Raw genomic sequence first — 19394 nt, 5'->3', positions numbered from 1 at the left:
AAGCCAACCCTTAAAACCCAATAACCCAGAGTTTTTTTTAAAAAGGAGAATTCCTCTTATGTGTTAATTGCTTTATGATCATTTGAAAATATTTTGATCTTGGAATACTGATGAGACTCACTCAGAGTATGGATAACTCTTTGGAGCATTAGTTTACATTTATAAAAATTGAGTACGGGTACCTGTAAGATCTGGGACAGATCAACCGCCCTTCATTTTCTACATAGCTGGGAGAATTAAGGCAAAGGATTATGTTGGGTCCTTTCCTGCTGTGCCATTCCAAGTTATAAAATTAAATTCAGCGGGTAAATATAGCCCTCTAGTGGTTCTATTATATGCTTGCACTGTTAACTTTGGTGCATCTAGCATTTCTCTGAAGTTACTGATTTAAAAGAAATATTGCAAAGAATCAAATTTTAGTAATATTACATGACGATAAGAGTATGGGGAGGGGGGAAGTGGTAGGAATGTTTTATTCTAACAATTTTCATGCTAGATTATAACCCATTTCTGTAACCTACTTTTTGGGTTGTTAACAAGAGTCCAAAATACTAGAATTGTCCTGTATTTCTTAAGATGAATGACTGAATCCAGATACTTTGCTGATATATTCTGTGACTTTTATTATTAGATAATTACTTGTGCATACCAAAGCATAGGGTAAATTAAGCGAGGTGGATTGTAAAATAAACTATATCAATGCTATGAAATACAAGCTATTAATAGGTTAGACTTAGGTTTATTGACCTGGAATTTATGATCTGGCTTTAGGGGAAAATATGTTACAGAATGATTTTGTATATGCATATCTACCCCTTTTTGCTTAAAAGAAAAAAAAAGTGGGAGAAACCTCAAATCCTAGTATGAATATATATTAGAGAAGATGTACACCAAAAAATATTACTACTACCTTTAGGGGAGTGAGATTTGGAAGGATGGAGGGAGACTACTTCTTTATGTCTGATTATTCAAATTGTTCTGGAAAAAGAAACTGAAATGGAAAAACTCAAATAGCTCAACAGAAAGTAGGGTCCTTAACCTGAATAGTTTTAGGTGACCAAAGCTGGTTCTTAATTTCAGGACTGATTTCCAGCAGCAATCAGTTAAGTCAGCTCCCACACTGATTTTTGAGTATGTTTATTGTTTGAATGGGATGTGTGCACTTGATAATCTCCTTAGATACTAAGCTGATGCCCAAATTGTTTAAAATGCGTGGTGCTTGTTATTTCTCTGTATTTTGCTAATAAGCTTTTGCCTTGTTCTGGGAATTAAAATCCTTTCACTAGCCCAATTAAATTTGTTAAGGGAGGGCCTCTATGAAAAGGCCCTTCTCTGAGGTCTTTGAGTGGAAATGATTGGTTCTGAAAATTCTTCTTCATCGACTCTTAAGACATTTTATAATCATTGAACGCTCATTATGAAGGCTGTCTCAACTTCTTCCCTCCAAAATGCTAAGGAATAACTTAGACAACAGTTCAGACTCTAAAAATGAAGATGGCTCGGTCTTTTCACAGACTGAACACAATATTGTTGCAGCTTACTTGATCACAGCAGGTATGGATGTTTACTCCATTAACTTATTTTTCTTTCAAATGGGTGAAGAAAAACAGTTTTTCAGCATAAGTCAGTAGAAAAAAGTATGGGATCAGAGATGTTTCAAGTCCTTTATCTTTTCTGAGTTGGGGTGCTCATGTGGGCAATAGGGATGATACTACTTGCCCCGTTTCCTGGCTGTAGAGTGGGAGAACATGGATGGAAGGATAAGTGAAGGCATTGTTAAGGGTGGTTAATGCCATAAGTTATTTTGAATCCTGATAAATAATGTGACAGTGGTGAAGTGCGGTTGAGAAAAGTTTTCTATAAAATGAATAATTTTTTAATAATCATCCGTATATTTGGTTATTACATTGTCAAATTAAGGCTTTATTGGGGAAGAGTGTGTACCATGGCATAAAAGTATTTTTAGGTCATTTACTATTCTCACACATCCTCTGTGTCGTCTTGTCTTTGGTGGTGGAATCTAATTAAGATCCTGGAAATCTAATTAAGGTCCTGGAAAGAAAATGAAAGTTGTAAAAAAAGAGAGCAGACTGTATTGTTGTTGAAGACAAGGTGGAAATTCAGCTCATTCCCAGAATGCTGTATTGGAAAACTCTTGCACTTTGGATTTCATCCTTTAGTATCTATGCAACAGTGAGCAAATTCCCTCAGCTTTGTGTTCTTCCATTTTCTTATCTGAAAACAGGTTAAGAATAAGATACTTGTCATGATTGTTGTGAAGAGTAAAACTGAGTGACTTAAACGACACATACAGTAGATGTTGGACACGTGTTTCTTTCTCCTCACACGCACACAGTCACTGATGTATATTGGATTAAGATAAAGGTGTTTACTGAAAAAGAGGGATGGGGGAATGACAATAGAAGTTGTCTCATCTTTTTTAGGTAGAGGTTGAATTGTATAAATTTTATACTAAGCAGTAACTTCATTTTCAACTCTATGCTCAGTAATGAGTTTTAGAAGTAACTGTACCTTGGGTTGTTATCATTTTTTGTATTGACATTTGAAAATGTTCGAATATATTCAAAAGTGGAGTGAAAAGTATAACAAATCCTATGGTACTCAGTTTATTCTTTATAATTGCTTAGTTCTCCTATAATTCACAATTACTTTAGTGTTAGAAATTATGGTTCCTCAGATAATTTTTGTAAATTTTAGTACTATGCTAGCTTGTTCATTTGAATACCTCTGTATGATAAGTACTGACTGGACAAGTTCTAGTTTCTTTTTGATTTTTTTTTTTTTTTTTTGTGGTTGAAACAATATGAGAAAACAATATGCTAATTAAAGAAAATCGTCACAATTACATAGAAATACTTGGTATACAAACCTTTGGTTTAGTTAGTTTTTTGTAGATGATCAAGAAAAGCTATCTTTTTTGATCTGTTTACAAACGATAGCATACAAAGACAATTTCTTGTTAAGAAATTGTTCTCTCTGGTTCTTGTGCTCATAGCAGTAACAATAATAGCAATCTTACTACAACTACAAAGATGACCACCACTACCAACTACTGCTACTGTTATTTGAATTTTTGCACTATTCTAAATAATTACTCGTATAGAATAATTCATCCTTATACTAAGTCAGTCAGTGACTTAGTTTTATCTTCCCTGTTTATACAGACAAAGTGTTTAAGTAACTTGCCCAACACACAAATCTACTAAGTAGCTACACCAGGATTTGAAGTCAGACATTTTGGTTCTAGAGCCCTCACATCTAACCTCAAAAGTCATTGTTTTTTTAATTTAAAAATTTTCAATTTTTAAAATTCATTTATTTATTTTGAGAGAGAGGAAGAGCACACGTGGGAGCTGAGGAGGGACAGAGAGAGGGAGAGAGAGAATCCCAAACAGGCTCCGGGCTGTCAGTGCAGAGCCCAATGCAGGGCTTGAACCCACAAACCGTGAGATCATGACCTGAGCTGAAATCAAGTATTGGACAATTAACCGATTGAGCCACTGAGGTGCCCCCAAGGGTCAGTTTTATTAAGGAATACGATGAGTATGTGTTATTTGGTTGTGGTTTTCGGATAAACTGAAGGGAGCATATCTAACCTCTTCATGCTTCTGTTGAAAGATTTATTGTTCTTTAGGTCCCCTAATTTAATAAAACCTACTCATCTTTCCAAACCCAAACCAAAAAAGCTATGAGAATAAAGCATTTATTTCATTTGTTACTTTTACCAAGAACTTATTTAGATTTTTTGTTTTTAATTTTTTCTTTAAAAAAAAAATTATTTTGAGAGAAAGTGCACATGGATGGGGGGGGGCAGAGAGAGAAGGGGTGAGAGAGAATCCCAAGTAGGCTCCATGCTGTCAGTGCAGAGCCCAACACAGGGCTTGAACCCACAAACTATGAGATCACAACCTGAGCTGAAATCAAGAGTTGGATGCACAACTGACTCAGCTACCCAGGTCCCCTCGTTTTTAATTTTCAATTTAATATTTCCCTTATAAACTTTTATCAACTTGAGTACTGTCTCTTAATCCAGGTAAGGCTGGGAGGCAAGAGGGCATGGTAAATTAAAGATGTGAAATAAATTCATTATGAATGAATTGTAAAGTGAAGGGCAAGAGATACTAGGCTGCAGAGGAGGTTGTGTATCAGGTAATGAAGAATCACCTAAGTCATAAGGGTGGTGAGTCATTGAATAATGTGATTCCACTTGCATTTTAGAAATGTGCTATTAGTAGCTAAGAGTCCACATTGGAGGCCCCTGTGTGATTAAGATTAAGAAGGATCCTGAGGAGGGACAAGTGGCAATGGGGATAGAAAGAAATAGACACACTCAAGAGCCAAAAGTTAGAACTGATAGTTGGGTGTGGCAATTAAAGGAGAAGGAGAGGGGATATCAAAGATGACAAGATTTCTGTTTGGGGCTCCTGGTTAGATGGTGAAGCTATTCACCAAGATAGGAAACCACCTGGGGAGGAATAGGTTTGAGGCAGGAGGAGAAAAGTCTCTGGGTTCAGTTTGAGAGATGTCCAGTAAAAAGCTGGACACGTGGGTTTGAATTTTATGAGATTGATCTGGAAAGGATCAGCATATAGACTTGGATATGTATGAAATCACTCAAGATTATGTACTGAATGTGAAAAGAAAGGGTCTGGTACAGAAACTTGGACAATGCACATATTTAATAAGAGAGATGGAGAAATAAAGGCCAGGTATAGATTAAGTAAGATCTACCAAAGAGATTGAAAGAAAGCCACAGAAGCCAAGGGGGAATTAATGTAGACTGAACTATTAAATGATCTATTATTATCTACTCCTTAGAAAATATCCGCAGTTTGAGAAATAGAGCAGAGAGCTTGAGATAGCTGCTGAGCAAATAAAGGGCCAACTTGTTTACCGCATATCCCCCATTATATCTAAGACCTCCCCAGAATAGTTAACTCTATTCTGGCTGTGTACTTGGTAGGCAACAACTTACTGTACTATGTTTTATATGAACTTTTAAAACATCAAATTTATAATTAGCTTAGAAAGATTCTTCATTACTTTTTGCAGTATTTCTTGTACGCATGCTATAATACTTGATGCAAAAAATAGAGCCAAAGAGCGGGCCCTTGGCTGGCTCATTGGGCACAGCATGTTGCCTTTGATCTCAGGGTTATGAGTTCCAGCTCCACGTTGGGTGTAGAGATAACTTAAAAATAAAATCTTAAGGGGTGCATTGGGTGGCTTAGTTGGTTAAGCGTCCAACTTCGGCTCAGGTCATGATCTTGCAGTTCGTGGGTTCAAGCCCCACGGTGGGCTCTGTGCTGACAGCTCGGAGCCCAGAACCTGCTGCAAATTCTGTCTCCTTCTCCCTCTGCCCCTCCGCCACTTGCACTCTGTCTCTCTCACAAATAAATAAACAAACAAAATTTTTTTAAATCTTAAAAAAATAAAAATAGAGCCAAAAAATCATCAAATTTGCTATCACTATGCCTTACTTATGCTTTGCAGGAATAATAGAAATGGAACAATATGAATTTTAGTTGTGGTCTGTTTATTAAATAAATCTATATGCCACATACTCATAGAACACAGGAGTCATTAGGAGCCTGAAATCTAGATGGGAAGACTAGGAATATATAAACATTAAAGAATATATCATCACATAAGATTAATAATATATAATCTAAGCAAGCACTTTGGGAATTTAGAGAAGAGAGTATACTGTGGGTAGGGGAAGGCCCTAGGGCAGAACTGGGCTTGAATAGAACTTCGAAGGATAGGTAGCATTTGATTGAATAGGTACAGGAAAAAAGTACGTTGTTCCAAGTGGAAGAAATTGGAGTCAAAATTTACAACAAGCCTTGTGTATTTGATAAATAACTAGAATGGAGGGCTTGTTTTGACAAGTGAGGAAATTTGCTTAAAGAAAGTGAAAACCAATTAAGGCAAAAACTGGAATATCAGGTTGGGACATATGGGCTTTTATCCTACAGCCAGTGGAGAGTATTGAAAGTTCTGAGAAGAAACATTAATTCTATGTTGTAGCAAGCTTATTCTGCCCCAGCAAGGAAGGGAAAGAATGGGAATCTGGAAGCTTAGCGTGACAGGATGCTAAAAGGAAGTTTTGGATGAGGGTGTCAAGAAGTTCTTCCCCAGCTGATACTTTTGTGTGTTGGTGCTTGAAAACCTTCCCTCATTAGAATTGCTGGGGACTGCGCACCAGTTGTACTCTTCATAATGGTGAATACAACTCTGTATTGTTGCTTACCCCTCTTTTAGCCCCCAGGAATCTGGTAATGGCTCTAGCCTCTCTCAGCCAAAATCTACTTCCCCATCCCCACTGTTAGGACCTGGTATGACCCACATCTGGGATATTTACACATCCTTTGCAGCATGTAGGTTGTTAATTGGGCTAACATACGTGTCTGGTCCACTCAACAATATTGCTTATTGTATATTAATACATGGCCATTCTGATTATGAAGTTCAGTCATCTATCTACCTGAGTCCAGCCTGTTCCAGGGCATTGACAACAATGAGTTTTGGGACCTGCAAGGCTAAGAATCAGACCCTAGTTTGTGGAAATTTGACTAGCGTGTTATCACCTGTGAAGCTTCTCAATGTACTTAAAAGCCAGCTTGACTTCCTTTTTGGATAGGCAAACCTTACAGAGTGCATTCTGCAGATGTGTGTGAGTGAGTGTGTGTGTTGGATGCTTTGATTTGAACATGATGAATTTCAAGAAATATTGGAACAATGATCTGATCTTATACATGATAGATCCCTAATAAATGTTTAATGACAATGAGTTGAAGGAAAAGGGGATATGGAACTGGAGCATGGGTCAAGGCTGGAACGAGACAGAAGAGCTGTTAGGACAGAATCATAGTTGAGGCTCGAGAAAGGAAACTTGAGAGAGAGAAAGCTTCAGGCCTCAGGAAGGAGGAGGAGGAAGTTAGACTGCCAAAAGAGATAGTATGGTCATACATATATCTTAAAAATCAGCAGGGGTGGTATTATGAAAGATAAAGGAGCAATTTCAAGGGGAGAGTGATTAACCAGCCTTCAGTGCTATTTATGCAATTGGTAAATTCTTTGTTATTTTATTATTTCTATTGCACAAAAAGGCTGTGAAGATATTACAGTTTTAAGAACAGTTGAAGCTCCTCAAATGAATGAATTAAAATGGATTTGCTATTTGAAGGGGCTTAAATATTTAATTTTGATACTACTTTTAAACACTCAAATTTAAAAAAGTGATTTTTTTTTGTATGTGTTCTCAGGTATGATAAGTATTCTCAGCAACATAATAGTTCTGGGCATCTTCATTAAGTACAAGGAACTTCGGACTCCCACAAATGCAATTATCATTAACCTGGCTGTTACTGACATAGGGGTCAGTAGCATTGGATATCCCATGTCTGCAGCTTCAGATCTGTATGGAAGTTGGAAATTTGGATATGCAGGATGTCAGGTATTGGAGATCCTTTGGAATGAAAGGAAAATAAAATAGATTAAAGAGATGTAAATTTAAATGTCTAAAAAAATTCCCACAGGTTTCAATCAAATAAGATCACATAGGATAATAGATAAAGCGCTCTTACTGAAAAGAACTTCAGGAGTGACTGGGAAATATATTCTTTAATAAGAGAAATGACCTTGGTAGCAATTATTATGTTTTCGAAATTTCCCCAACCCAAAGGAAAAAACAAAAAAATTAGCATTCAGCTAGAGAAGAAAAGTAAAAATCTGCATATTCAAAAAGAAATATCCTATTTTCATTTGGAACAATAAAATATTTAATGACAATATCGTAATATCGAAGTAATACAGTTAAGCTATCAGGTTTTTTCCCCTATGGAAAGTCCTCCAATGGAGTTGCTATTAATTATATCTACTATTAATTTTACTGGCAAAATATATAAATATTAATTTGCATATCCTAGTAGGCAGACATGACTTTTGGCCTGATTTTTAAAATCAGTTTACTATTTTAAAAAGTTTACTATTTTAAAAATTATAAAATAGAGAATACAATGTAATAGAGAATAATGAATACTCATGTGTGTACCACCTAGTTTTGTCAGATCTTAAGGTTTTGCAATATGTGCTTCAGGTTGTTTTGCTTTTTAAAGATATAAAACTTGAAAAATACTGTTGAAGGCCATTGAGCACCATATCCAATCATATTTCCTTCTTTCCCATGAATGTTTTTCTATCTTAGTACATATTTAGGTGTGCATAAACTAAACTGCATGGATATTTTAAATTCTGTATAAATGATGTATTGTTTGTGTTATACAATCTTCATGTTTTTGAGGTTTATCCATGTTGTTGGATGTACTCAATTTAACTGCTACATGATATTCCATTTTATGAACATACCTGAATGTACTTATTTTTCTGTTATTGAGTATTTATCCCCCATGTTCTTCTTTCACCAACAAGGCTTCAATGAACATTCTTATTCATGTCTCCTACAATATGTGAGAGTTTCTTTAAATATATTTCTCAGGAGAGGGTTGTAGAGAATATTCATCTTCAACTTCACTAGATGTGCCCAAATTGCTCTCCAAAATGGGTATGCCAATTAGGAGAACTTCTATGATTCCACATTCTCCCTAATGCTTGGGACTATCAGACTTCTAATTTTTTTTCATCATTTTTATGTGTCTAAATGGTATCTTACAATTTGCACTTCTTTGAATACATATTGTGGTTTACATCTTATGTCATAAATATTCAGATTCCCTCTTGTGTGAATCACTCATTTTTCTGTTTGTCTTTTCCCCTTGTTGAGTTGTCTACCTTGTAAACACTAGTATTTTGTTGGTTATATGCATTGTACCTAATTTATAGTTTGTTTTTTACTCTGTTAATAGAATATATTGTATAGAAGTATTACTTTAAGTCTTAAAATTTTAAGTTTATTTTAATTAGTGAAGTCCTAAAGCACTTTCCATAAATGCCTTTAATAAGCCAGTTACAATATGACAATGGAAAATGTATTTTAAAATTATTAAAATAAAAAACATTCAATGTATCTAAAATATATTCTAACACTGGAATAAAAATGTAAATATCTCTTGGGAGGGCATGTAGAATAGTGGGTTCTTTCCGATTTTGATTTTTAGATTTATGCTGGGTTGAATATCTTTTTTGGAATGGCAAGTATTGGATTACTCACTGTTGTGGCTATGGATCGATACCTGACCATCTGCAGTCCTAACTCAGGTATAGTACTTCTCTCAACTTTCTCAACGGAAGGTACTTCCTGCCTAAGTACCACTTAACACACATTTACTTTAAAACATAAATGTAAAAAAAAAAACCCATATATATATACACACACATATGTATGTATATATATATATATATATATATATATATACATATACATATACATATACATATACATGTTATATGTGTGTGTGTGTGTTTGTGTATGTATACATATACACACATGCATATATGTGTGTGTGTGTGTGTGTGTGTGTGTGTGTGTGTGTGTGATGAGTTGTAATCATGGTCAGTCTTATTTGTCTGAGAATCCTTGTTCAAAAGTTTCGATGATTTCCTATTATAATTAGAATAAAATCCAAATTTCATAGCACAGCCTCCAAGGGTCTGTGTGGTCTGGCCCCTGGCTATCTTTCCAGCTTTGGCTAGGGCCTCTCACTTTGGAGTACTGGACAAGGCCTTTCCCACTTGGGGATCTTTGTAAATGCTGTTTCCCTAGGCCTGGAAAGTGTTTCTCCCTGCTTGTCCTCTGGCTGACCCTTTTTATCATTCAGGTTTTGGCTTAAATGCCATTTTCTTTTCTGAATATAAATTCACATAGATAGGCCTCTGAATGAATTAAAGTGTTTTGCAAAAAATCTACTTGACAACAAATTTGAATAGTTCGTAAAAACAAAGTGGAGGTATGAATTCATCACTGGCAAATGATGCTAATATTTCATCTGTTTGTTAATAGGAAGAAGAATGACCACCAACACTTACATCAGCATGATTCTGGGGGCCTGGCTCAATGGTCTCTTTTGGGCTTTGATGCCTATCATAGGGTGGGCTAGTTATGCCCCAGATCCTACTGGGGCTACTTGTACCATAAACTGGAGGAAAAATGATGCGTAAGAGACACATTTACACTTTATAATCAAATACTTCTAATGTAGACATTTTCTCACCATTTCAAATTTAAGGTCAGGTCAAATGTTTTCCAATCAGAGTGTGGCAAAGTGCTTCCTTGGTGGTGACATGTGAATCCAGCATTGAATTACTCTTGTTTGCAAGTAAAGGCCATCCAGCTCCCTTGTTCCCCTTACCCTTTTACATCCTCTCCCGTGGCACCAAAGTGGGCACAGAAGCACCCTTTCGGTATTTGTAACTCAGAGATAGAATCCAAAAGGGAAAAGGGAGTGTTAATATCGCTAGACAGCATGCAGCTCCGCGGGAAGCCCAGGCTGAGTCCCTACTATCTTTTCAAGATGGTCTGGTGATAAAGCTGAAATTAGTCACTGTAAGGATTCGCTTGTTTGTTAGTTTTGCTTCTCTGTATTTACCAGGAAAAAGAGGGTAACTTCGTTTATTAAAGAAAACGAAAGACTACTCAGAAAAACAGTAGAAAATTTCTGAATCTAAATTTAAGATTTTTCTGTAAAGGGGCAATAGTAAATATTTTTATGCTTTACAGACAAGACTGTCTCTGTTATAATTGTTCAAGCCTGCCTGTGAAAGCAGCCATAGACAGTATATAAATGAATGTAGTTCCAATAACATTTAATTTACAAAGACAGATGACAAGGCTGGGTGTGGCCTGTAGGCTACACTTTGCCAACTCCTAGTCTAAAGGAATTAGTTAAATATCCTTCCTAAGCTATTTAATAATACAGTGACTGTTTAACAGTGCTAGTATTATTTTTAATATTGTCCTATTTCCTTTGCCCTATTTAGCACTTTAAACAAGTAGTGATTTAATGATTCCCTTTTCTTGTTTTCAGATCTTTTGTTTCTTTCACGATGACAGTTATTGTGATAAATTTTATTGTACCCTTGACAGTGATGTTTTACTGTTATTACCATGTCACTCAAACCATTAAATGTCATGATACTAGTAACTGCACTGGATACCTCAACAGAGATTGGTCAAATCAGGTAGATGTGACAAAGGTAAGATTAAAATCCTTAAAATGTTTTTGCAATGGAGCTTTTACACATATGTGGTCTATATTATAATCACCTCTCCCCAACACCTGATTCTTATTCCCTGGCTCTTTTTCTTGTTTGCCTTCATATTTCTTTCTTTCTTTTAATGTTTATTCATTTTTTGAGAGAGACAGAGAGAGATAGAGAGAGGCAGAGCGCGAGTGGTGGAGGGGCAGAGAGAGGGACACAGAGAATCCAAAGCAGGCTCCAGGCTCTGAGCTGTCAGCACAGAGACCCACGTGGGGTTTTGAACCCATGAACCATTAGATCATGACCTGAGCTGAAGTCAGATGCTTAACCAACTGAGCCCCCAGGCGCCCCTGCCTCCATATTTCTAAATGATGTGTTTATCTGCTGTTTTGGATATTTTTATTTGCTATTACTCTTGATTTCCCACTATGGACAATGAGAATTTAGCTCTCTTATAATATCTTTCCCACTCCTCTACCCCAACCTTTTTTCCTCATCTTGTCAGTATAATGTTAATATTTGGTTACATTATTTTACATTATCGTAACTACCTAAATTTTGTTTATTGCAGACCTCTGTAAGGTTCTGTGATTTGTATTTTTTTAAACAAATTTTTTTTATTTTGGGGTTAATAATTCATTCCTTTCTTTCTTCCTCCCTCCTCCTCTCTGTCCCCTCTTCTGCTCCCCATCTGTCCTACCCTCCCCACCACCATAGTTATGGTTACTGTTCTGTGTACCTATTGCCAATTCATCTCTTAACTCCCTACCAGAAGTGCCAATCTCCTCTCAATATTTTCTTTTTTAAAAAAATTTTTTTTTTCAACGTTTATTTATTTTTGGGACAGAGAGAGACAGAGCATGAACGGGGGAGGGGCAGAGAGAGAGGGAGACACAGAATCGGAAACAGGCTCCAGGCTCTGAGCCATCAGCCCAGAGCCCGACGCGGGGCTCGAACTCACGGACCGCGAGATCATGACCTGGCTGAAGTCGGACGCTTAACCGACTGTGCCACCCAGGCGCCCCTCCTCTCAATATTTTCAAATGCATCAGAGACTAATTGACTTTATCCTTTTTTTTTTTTTTTTTTGGAACAGTCCCTCCTGGCACTTCCAAGTGCCTTGCTCTATACTGGCCCTTCTCTAAGACCACTGCCAGCATCCTCAGATCTCTTTATCACCAACTGGGAATGCCTTTGGCCTCTTTCCTGGGTTGAATCACCTGTTTTCTGGCTTGCGTATCTTCCTTTTTCTTGGTTACTCTCTCATTTGATGGAACACATTCTCAAGTAGATTTCTGAGATTATAGGGAGGTATATTTTTTAAAGATTTTGTTGCCTGAAAAATGTCTTAATTCTATGATTATATTTGACTGTTTGCCTTGTATGGAATTTTAAGTAGAAAACAATTTTCAAAGAGTTTTGAAAGCATTGCCCTATAGCTTCCCAGCTTCCGGTGTTGCTATTACGAAGGCTGACAGCATGCTTGTGACAGTCTCTTTGTAGTGATCTATGCATTCTCTCTGGAAGCTTGAAGGATCATTTCTGTGTCTCCAATTTTCTGGAATTTCATGCAGATGTGCCTTGATGGGGCTCTTTATTCACCATGTGCTGGGTACTTGGTGAGTTCTTTCAATATGAAGACTCAGGTCCTCCCCTTCTGGGAGACTTCTTGTATTATTTCTCTGACGATTTCCTCTCTCTGTTTTGTTTTTCCTGTTCTCTTTTTCTGGAAGTCCTTTTTTTTTTTTTAATATTAAATTTCCTGGATTTACCTTCCAATTTTCTTAAATTTTCTCTCCTATGTTGTCTCTGTCTTGGGCTTTGTTTCCGTTTGTTTCTTTCTGAGAGATTTCCTCAACCATGTCTATGTCTGGGGTTGGGTGAGAAAAATGAGGCTCAAGACTTGGGTGCAAAATTTATTCAGGCACCACAAAACTCAGTAATCCCCCCCCCCCCCCCCGCCAACACACAAAGTAGTTAATGTATTTTTATTATTTTTTTAATGCTTATTTATTTTTGAGACAGAGACACACAGTGAGTGTGGTGGAGGTGTACAGAGGGAGACACGGAATCCCAAGCAAGCTCCAGGCTCCAAGCTGTCAGCACAGAGCCTGACACGGGGCTCGAACTCACCAACCGTGAGATCGTGACCTGAGCTGAAGTCCGATGCTTAACTGACTGAGCCACCCAGGTGCTCCAGTTAATGTAGCATTTTTAAAAAAAAAATCAAAATTAATGTCAGAAACTCATTGAACAAAATATAAAATTTTAAATAAAGATAGGATCTCACCCTGCCCTTGCATGACTCACCTCAGTACCCCAATCCTGGCTAATCACATTGTTCAACTTTTCTATTGCATTTTAAAAATTCTCCTCTTTCTTTTATAGATAGGGCATAGGAGAAAGCCCATTTTTATAGATAAAAAGAATTAGGGGCGCCTGGGTGGCGCAGTCGGTTAAGCGTCCGACTTCAGCCAGGTCACGATCTCGCGGTCCGTGAGTTCGAGCCCCGCGTCGGGCTCTGGGCTGATGGCTCGGAGCCTGGAGCCTGTTTCCGATTCTGTGTCTCCCTCTCTCTCTGCCCCTCCCCTGTTCATGCTCTGTCTCTCTCTGTCCCAAAAATAAATAAAAATGTTGAAAAAAAAATTAAAAAAAAAAAAAAAAGAATTAGTTTACACCCTCTACTCCTTTTCAATAGCCCCGTCTTCTTGTTTTATGGATATGTATCTTCTCTCATTTCTGTTCATCACATATTTTTTGTTTCCCCTGAATTTCTGCATCATTTTTTGGTATCTTTTTAAAAAAAAGAATTATCATTGAAGTATAGTTGGCATACAATGTTATATTAGTTTCAGGTGTACAACATAGTGATTCAATGATCCTCTACATGATACAATGTTCACCACAATAATTGTAGTTACTATCTGTCACCATTAAATGTCATTATAATATTATTGACTGTTCCCTATGCTGTACTTTCACCTCTATGACTTATTTATTTTATAACTGGAAGTTTGTACCTCTTAATTCTCCTCACCTATTTTACTCATCCCCTATGTTCCTCCCCTCTGGCAACCACGCTTTCCATATTGATGAGTCTATTTCTGTCTGTCTGTTTGTTCATTTGGTTTTGTTTCTTAGATTCCACATATAGGTGGAATCATATGGTATTTGTCTTTCTCTGTCTGACTTATTTCACTTAGCATAATATAATACCCTCTGGGTCCATCCATGTTGCAAATGGCAAAGTTTCATTCTTTCTATGGGTAAGTGATATTCCATTGTGGGGTGTGTGTGTGTGTGTGTGTGTGTGTGTGTGTGTTTATGTACATATATATGTATATAATTTATATATATACATTAGATAGATACACACACACACACACACACACACACACACCATTTTTGTCTCTGCCTGTCAGTTTGTTTCCTCAGTATCTGGTGGTCAGTGACTGTCTCCTGCATATTTAAAAAGTGATACACTAAAAAGCTGATTGTGAGCTCCGGACATGCTCCTCACTGGGATGTTTCCTTGGGGGGAATTTCTGACACTCTGTATCTCCAGGTATTTTCTTCTGGGCTGGTCAGTTCCCAAGGAGATTCTTTCATGTTCCTTAGTGGGAAGCACAAGTCTGTTTTCACAGATTCTCATGGCTCAGAGCAGGGAGGGGACAGACAGCATGCAGCACCCCTCTTTCTTACAGTGCTCCAGCTCTCTGCTAAGCCCAAGATCCTATAGTTTCCTACCTCTTAGACTGAAGCTCTGGGATTCTTCTGGGGAGAGGATGGGGCAGTTGCATGGTGGAATGGTAAGGGGATTCAGAAGTTTGTCTGTTTTTGCAGATTTCAATGAGTTCTGCTATTTTAAGTTCCATGTGCTGCCCTACATTCAGAGCTAGCTGTTACCTCCACATCCAGGGACTTTCTGAAGTTCTGCGTAATGGATTAGTCTCTATTTCATGTTCCCTCACTGATGGTACTTTTAAAAGTTTTTTAAATTTATTTTTAAATTATTCTTGTGTCTGATAAATAATTTGCTGCTTGCCCAGTGGTTATTCAGTTTTAATTTTTACAAGGCTATTGTCTAATCTGTGATTCTCAGACCTTAAGGGTTTAGATCTTTTTAAACCTCTATCATTTTAGTGGAAAATCAATAAGGAACAATGTAAAAATTATATTTTTTTTATATAAAGGAGATGCAAGGGAGCTGCGTTACAAAACTATCTGCACTGTACATCTATGTGGAGCTTCTGTATTACAATACAGTGAACTCAATACAGGACTTTGGTCTTTTCAAGATTGAACTTAGAAAGTGAGAAGGTTAGTTTTTAGATTAGCAAATAATGAGAGTGAGAGGAAAAAGCACAATGCCAGCAGTCCATAGCACAATTACTAGAAATGGGTTAAGAGTGGGTTTTCATGTGCCTTTCATCAAAGCCAGCTTTTGTATTCTTCCTTTCCCAGATAAAGAGGACATCCTTTACATCTGTATAACATTCTACTCATTTAACAAGTTCTTGTTATCATAGAGGACTTCAGGCACATAAGCAAAGTACAATGAGGTTTGGAAAAATTCAGTTTTTGGGGTGCCTGGGTGGCTCAGCCAGTTTAGCATCCGACTTCAGCTCAGGTCACGATCTGACAGTTCGTGAGTTTGAGCCCCACATCAGGTTCTGTGCTGATGGCTTGGAGCTTGGAGCCTGTTTCAGATTCTCTGTCTTCTTTCTCTCTCTCTCTCTCAAAAATAAACATTAAAAAATTTAAAAAATTTCAATATTTTAGATATTGGGTTTGCCAAATATTGATTTATTTTACAGATGTCTGTGATAATGATATTTATGTTTCTGGTGGCATGGTCCCCTTATTCCATCGTGTGCTTATGGGCTTCTTTTGGTGACCCAAAGAAGATCCCTCCCTCAATGGCCATCATAGCTCCACTATTTGCAAAATCTTCTACATTCTACAATCCCTGTATTTATGTGGTTGCTAATAAAAAGTAAGTAATGTCTAAAATGCTTTGAAAAAAAACAGATATAGAAAGAATGTTAAAAAAAATTTAGGGGGGTTGGAGAGTGACAGAAATTCACTTCAAACTAGTGTAAAAATTATTTGGCTCATGCAACTGGAGAAGCATCTAGGCCCTTAAATGCCTAGAGCTCCAGTTCTGTGAGACCCTCTTCCCACATGGAGGTGAGATGATCACAGCAACACAAGACCCAAGTTCTACCATCTAAGCTTTTCCAAACTCGAGTTTCATCTCAGACAGCTCCCTGATCGAAAAGCTGCTGGAAAGTTGTTAGTGGGCTCAGCTTAGTTCTCGTGGTTACCCCACCCAAAATACATGGAATTGATTTTCCAAAGAAAAGAGTGGTTCTATTACCAGAAAAGGGACAAGGTGAAGAAGACAACGTTGAAATCCATAAGTGGGTAGCATAGTTGTGTATTAGAACAGAAGACACTCAGATGCAAGAGAAAAACCCGGTGCTAAAATAAAAGGACTTCAGGGGTGGGTAGTCATTCAGGATAATAAAGAATCCCCCACTCTCCCCTCTCCCCCCTTGTTGGGACTCAGCAATATTTCCTCTGTGAAGCTTAGATTATTTTATTTCCTGTTACTGCAGAAAGGTGGAATAACTAATCTATTGTCCTTAAATATTTGATAAGAAAAATCTCAGTAGAGGTCAGGTAATTTGATCCTGGAATGCCAGCGATGCTTCTATTAAACTTACACTATTTAGGCACATGTTTGGTAGAGCAGCTTTAGCTACAGGAATACAGGGAAACATAAAAACTTTTAAGAGCAAACAGACCACATAAGAATAACGAACACATTTTTATTTATTTTGAGAGAAAGGGTGCACATGCATGCATAAGTTAGCAGGGGAAAGTCAGAGAAAGAATCTCAAGTAGGCTTCTCGCTGTCAGCGTTGAGCCTGATGCAGGGCTTTATTTCACGAACTGTGAGATCACGACTTGAGCTGAAATCAAGAGTCAGAGGTTTGACCGACTGAGCCACCCAGGCGCCCCAAGAACACATTTTAAATTCAGAGCCTATTGGTAGTTCTTTTGGAAAGATTAGTCATTTTCAAGCTCCCCTTAATTTCAACTGGCCTTTGTTCAGAAGAACAAATGCATGAAACACACATCCTTGGTTCAAGTAAACTGTAATTGACATTAGAAGTGTCATCTTAAACAGGCATAACTATTGATTTGTATTAAATGCCTTCAATATTTATAATCAGTGGTGTAAAACTGGTCTGTAACTGTACCATATACCTTATACATTTATGAATGCTTTTAAAGTTGGAGGCAGAAATTTATTTGGAGATGTCAATTAGCAGTAGAGGCATCTTAGCCATATTTGAAAATGCTTTAATAGTTCCAAATCATTATAGGATAATGCCAGATTTCCCCTTTTTTACTGTAGATTTCGGAAGGCGATGTTTGCCATGTTCAAATGTGAGAATCACCAACCTATGCCCGTGACAAGTATTTTACCAATGGATGTATCTCAAAATCCACTGACTTCTGGAAGAAAGTGAAATAAGAGAAAAAGCACACAGTATCAAAATTTTTTTATTTACTTTTTTCTCCAATGGTTTAGTTTTATTTTAAATATGATTGTGTTTAGATCAGATACATAGATTATTGTCCTATTAGACCCTAAATGCCTCAAGTGTTTCTCCTATTTCTATTTGTGGGATGGCTACTGTAGTGAATGTTTCTTTATGTCCTTTATGTAAACTTATGTCCATCTCCTTTGACGAAGCTAGGCACATGAGATTAAGGCCCATTCTATTTCTCCCAATCGTGGCATTCATTACACTGTATCAATGACCAAGTAACTTCCCTGGGTCCTCCATTAGACTAGAAGTAGCCATTATTTTAATATTCAAATAAATTAATAATAATAAATAGTCTTCAGTAAGTAAATTACAGAAATGAGGTGTTGGATGTTCCTAGATGGAACTAGATGGAAAACATTTTTAGCATTTCACTCTTAAAATTTTAATGCAAATATTAACATACTATTTAACAAAAATAATCAAATGAATATTAAACATTTGCTTGTAAATCACATTAGTTGATGCACATATTTACTTTATATAGCAATATAATCTCTGTATATTATTATGTATTCTGCATTTTCAATTAACATTTTTCTGTATATATATTTCCATATATTTGCCACTAGACTTAATTTAATCAGAGTGGGTTTTTTGTGTTTTGTTCTTTTGTTCCTATTTTGTCTGAAATTTACTTCATAGTGGCAAGAACACAGCATGCAATCTACCCTTTCAACCAGTTTTTAAGTGTACAATATAGTATTGGTAACTGTGACTACAGTATTGCACAGCAGATCTGTAGAACTTATTGTCTTGCTTAACTGAAATGGCTATTGATAGCTGTATGCTTGCTCTTTGATGTATTCTTAGCACATAACTGCATGTTGCTTGGTACATAGTAGGCACTCAATAAAAAAACTGTTGAATGTGGAATGCATTTGTAGACTCAGGTATTTGTTGTTTGAAATAACCATTAAGCATAGTATGATAATGTAATACTGTTTAAATAATGGACATTTAAAATCTGCAGTATTTTATTTTAATTGAGCACATTTTGCTGACTTTATTGTTTCTATATGCATTCTATCAGTTTTAAATAAAACTTCCCATAATATTCTTACTTTTATAGAATTTCCTTTTGAAAAAGTTTTTTTTGGTTTAAAGATGATTGATGGAACTACCCAGTACAATAATAGCAAGATTAAATTATATATATGTGTGTGTGTGTGTGTGTGTGGGTGTGTGTGTGTGTGATCAGGCAAGGCCAATCAATACACACACACATATACACACACACACACCACTAAATCCATGACTATCAACTGTCGATGAGGATTTTCCATCTTCTGTGATTGGAGGTAGTTTTTTTTTTTTTTTTTTTTTAATTTTTTTTTTTTCAACGTTTATTTATTTTTGGGACAGAGAGAGACAGAGCATGAACGGGGGAGGGGCAGAGAGAGAGGGAGACACAGAATCGGAAACAGGCTCCAGGCTCCGAGCCATCAGCCCAGAGCCTGACACGGGGCTGGAGGTAGTTTTTAATTATTGAATTACATTTTTGTTTTCTGATAGAGCCTAATTTTGCTAAAAGAAATGGATCTTCAGATCTGGCTTGATGCCCGTAACTTGGGAAACTAATGTAGAATA

At 36.8% G+C, this 19394-nt stretch overlaps 1 protein-coding gene and 1 long non-coding RNA gene across 6 annotated transcripts in view; one reads left to right on the top strand and one right to left on the bottom strand.

Annotated features, from left to right (window-relative positions):
* The first annotated feature begins 1004 nt into the window (after nt 1–1004).
* RRH (retinal pigment epithelium-derived rhodopsin homolog) lies at nt 1005–18684 on the top strand. Of its 3 annotated transcripts, XM_025922313.2 has the most exons (7): nt 1016–1554; nt 7290–7480; nt 9141–9240; nt 9983–10136; nt 11007–11175; nt 15999–16177; nt 17609–18684. In XM_025922313.2, the coding sequence occupies exons 1-7, from the start codon at nt 1449–1451 to the stop codon at nt 17721–17723; spliced, it is 1014 nt and encodes a 337-aa protein (XP_025778098.1). In that variant the 5' UTR covers nt 1016–1448; the 3' UTR covers nt 17724–18684. The 3 variants fall into 3 exon arrangements, with proteins under 3 accessions (XP_086560536.1, XP_086560537.1, XP_025778098.1); XM_086704410.1 differs by lacking the exons at nt 15999–16177; nt 17609–18684 and adding an exon at nt 12709–12887 and having other exon boundaries at nt 1005–1554; XM_086704411.1 differs by lacking the exon at nt 15999–16177 and having other exon boundaries at nt 1009–1554.
* LOC147581822 (uncharacterized) overlaps nt 1482–19394 on the bottom strand; it is a 60687-nt gene continuing 42774 nt past the window's right edge. Inside the window, exons 4-5 of one of the 3 annotated variants that reach the window (XR_015250296.1) lie at nt 7382–7492; nt 1482–2235 (exon numbers count right to left, since the gene is read on the bottom strand). This is a non-coding gene — a long non-coding RNA (uncharacterized LOC147581822). The remainder of the gene's footprint in view (nt 2236–7381; nt 7493–19394) is intronic. The other 2 variants (XR_015250295.1, XR_015250297.1) reach the window with 2 other exon arrangements.

This window comes from Puma concolor, chromosome B1 (assembly GCF_028749965.1).
Source record: "Puma concolor isolate L17-30 chromosome B1, mPumCon1.1.hap2, whole genome shotgun sequence".
NCBI classification, from domain to species: domain Eukaryota; kingdom Metazoa; phylum Chordata; class Mammalia; order Carnivora; family Felidae; genus Puma; species Puma concolor.
Note: the sequence above shows the minus strand (reverse complement) of the source record. Positions and strands in the feature narration are given on the sequence as shown.

What these genes read in the sequence shown, in the direction of transcription:
- RRH (XM_025922313.2), top strand. Translation starts at nt 1,449, where the DNA reads ATGCTAAGGAATAACTTAGACAACAGTTCAGACTCTAAAAATGAAGAT. An exon ending in TTGGATATGCAGGATGTCAG is followed by an intron (nt 7,481 to 9,140) that starts GTATTGGAGATC and finishes TTTGATTTTTAG; the next exon opens with ATTTATGCTGGGTTGAATAT. An exon ending in AACTGGAGGAAAAATGATGC is followed by an intron (nt 10,137 to 11,006) that starts GTAAGAGACACA and finishes TCTTGTTTTCAG; the next exon opens with ATCTTTTGTTTCTTTCACGA.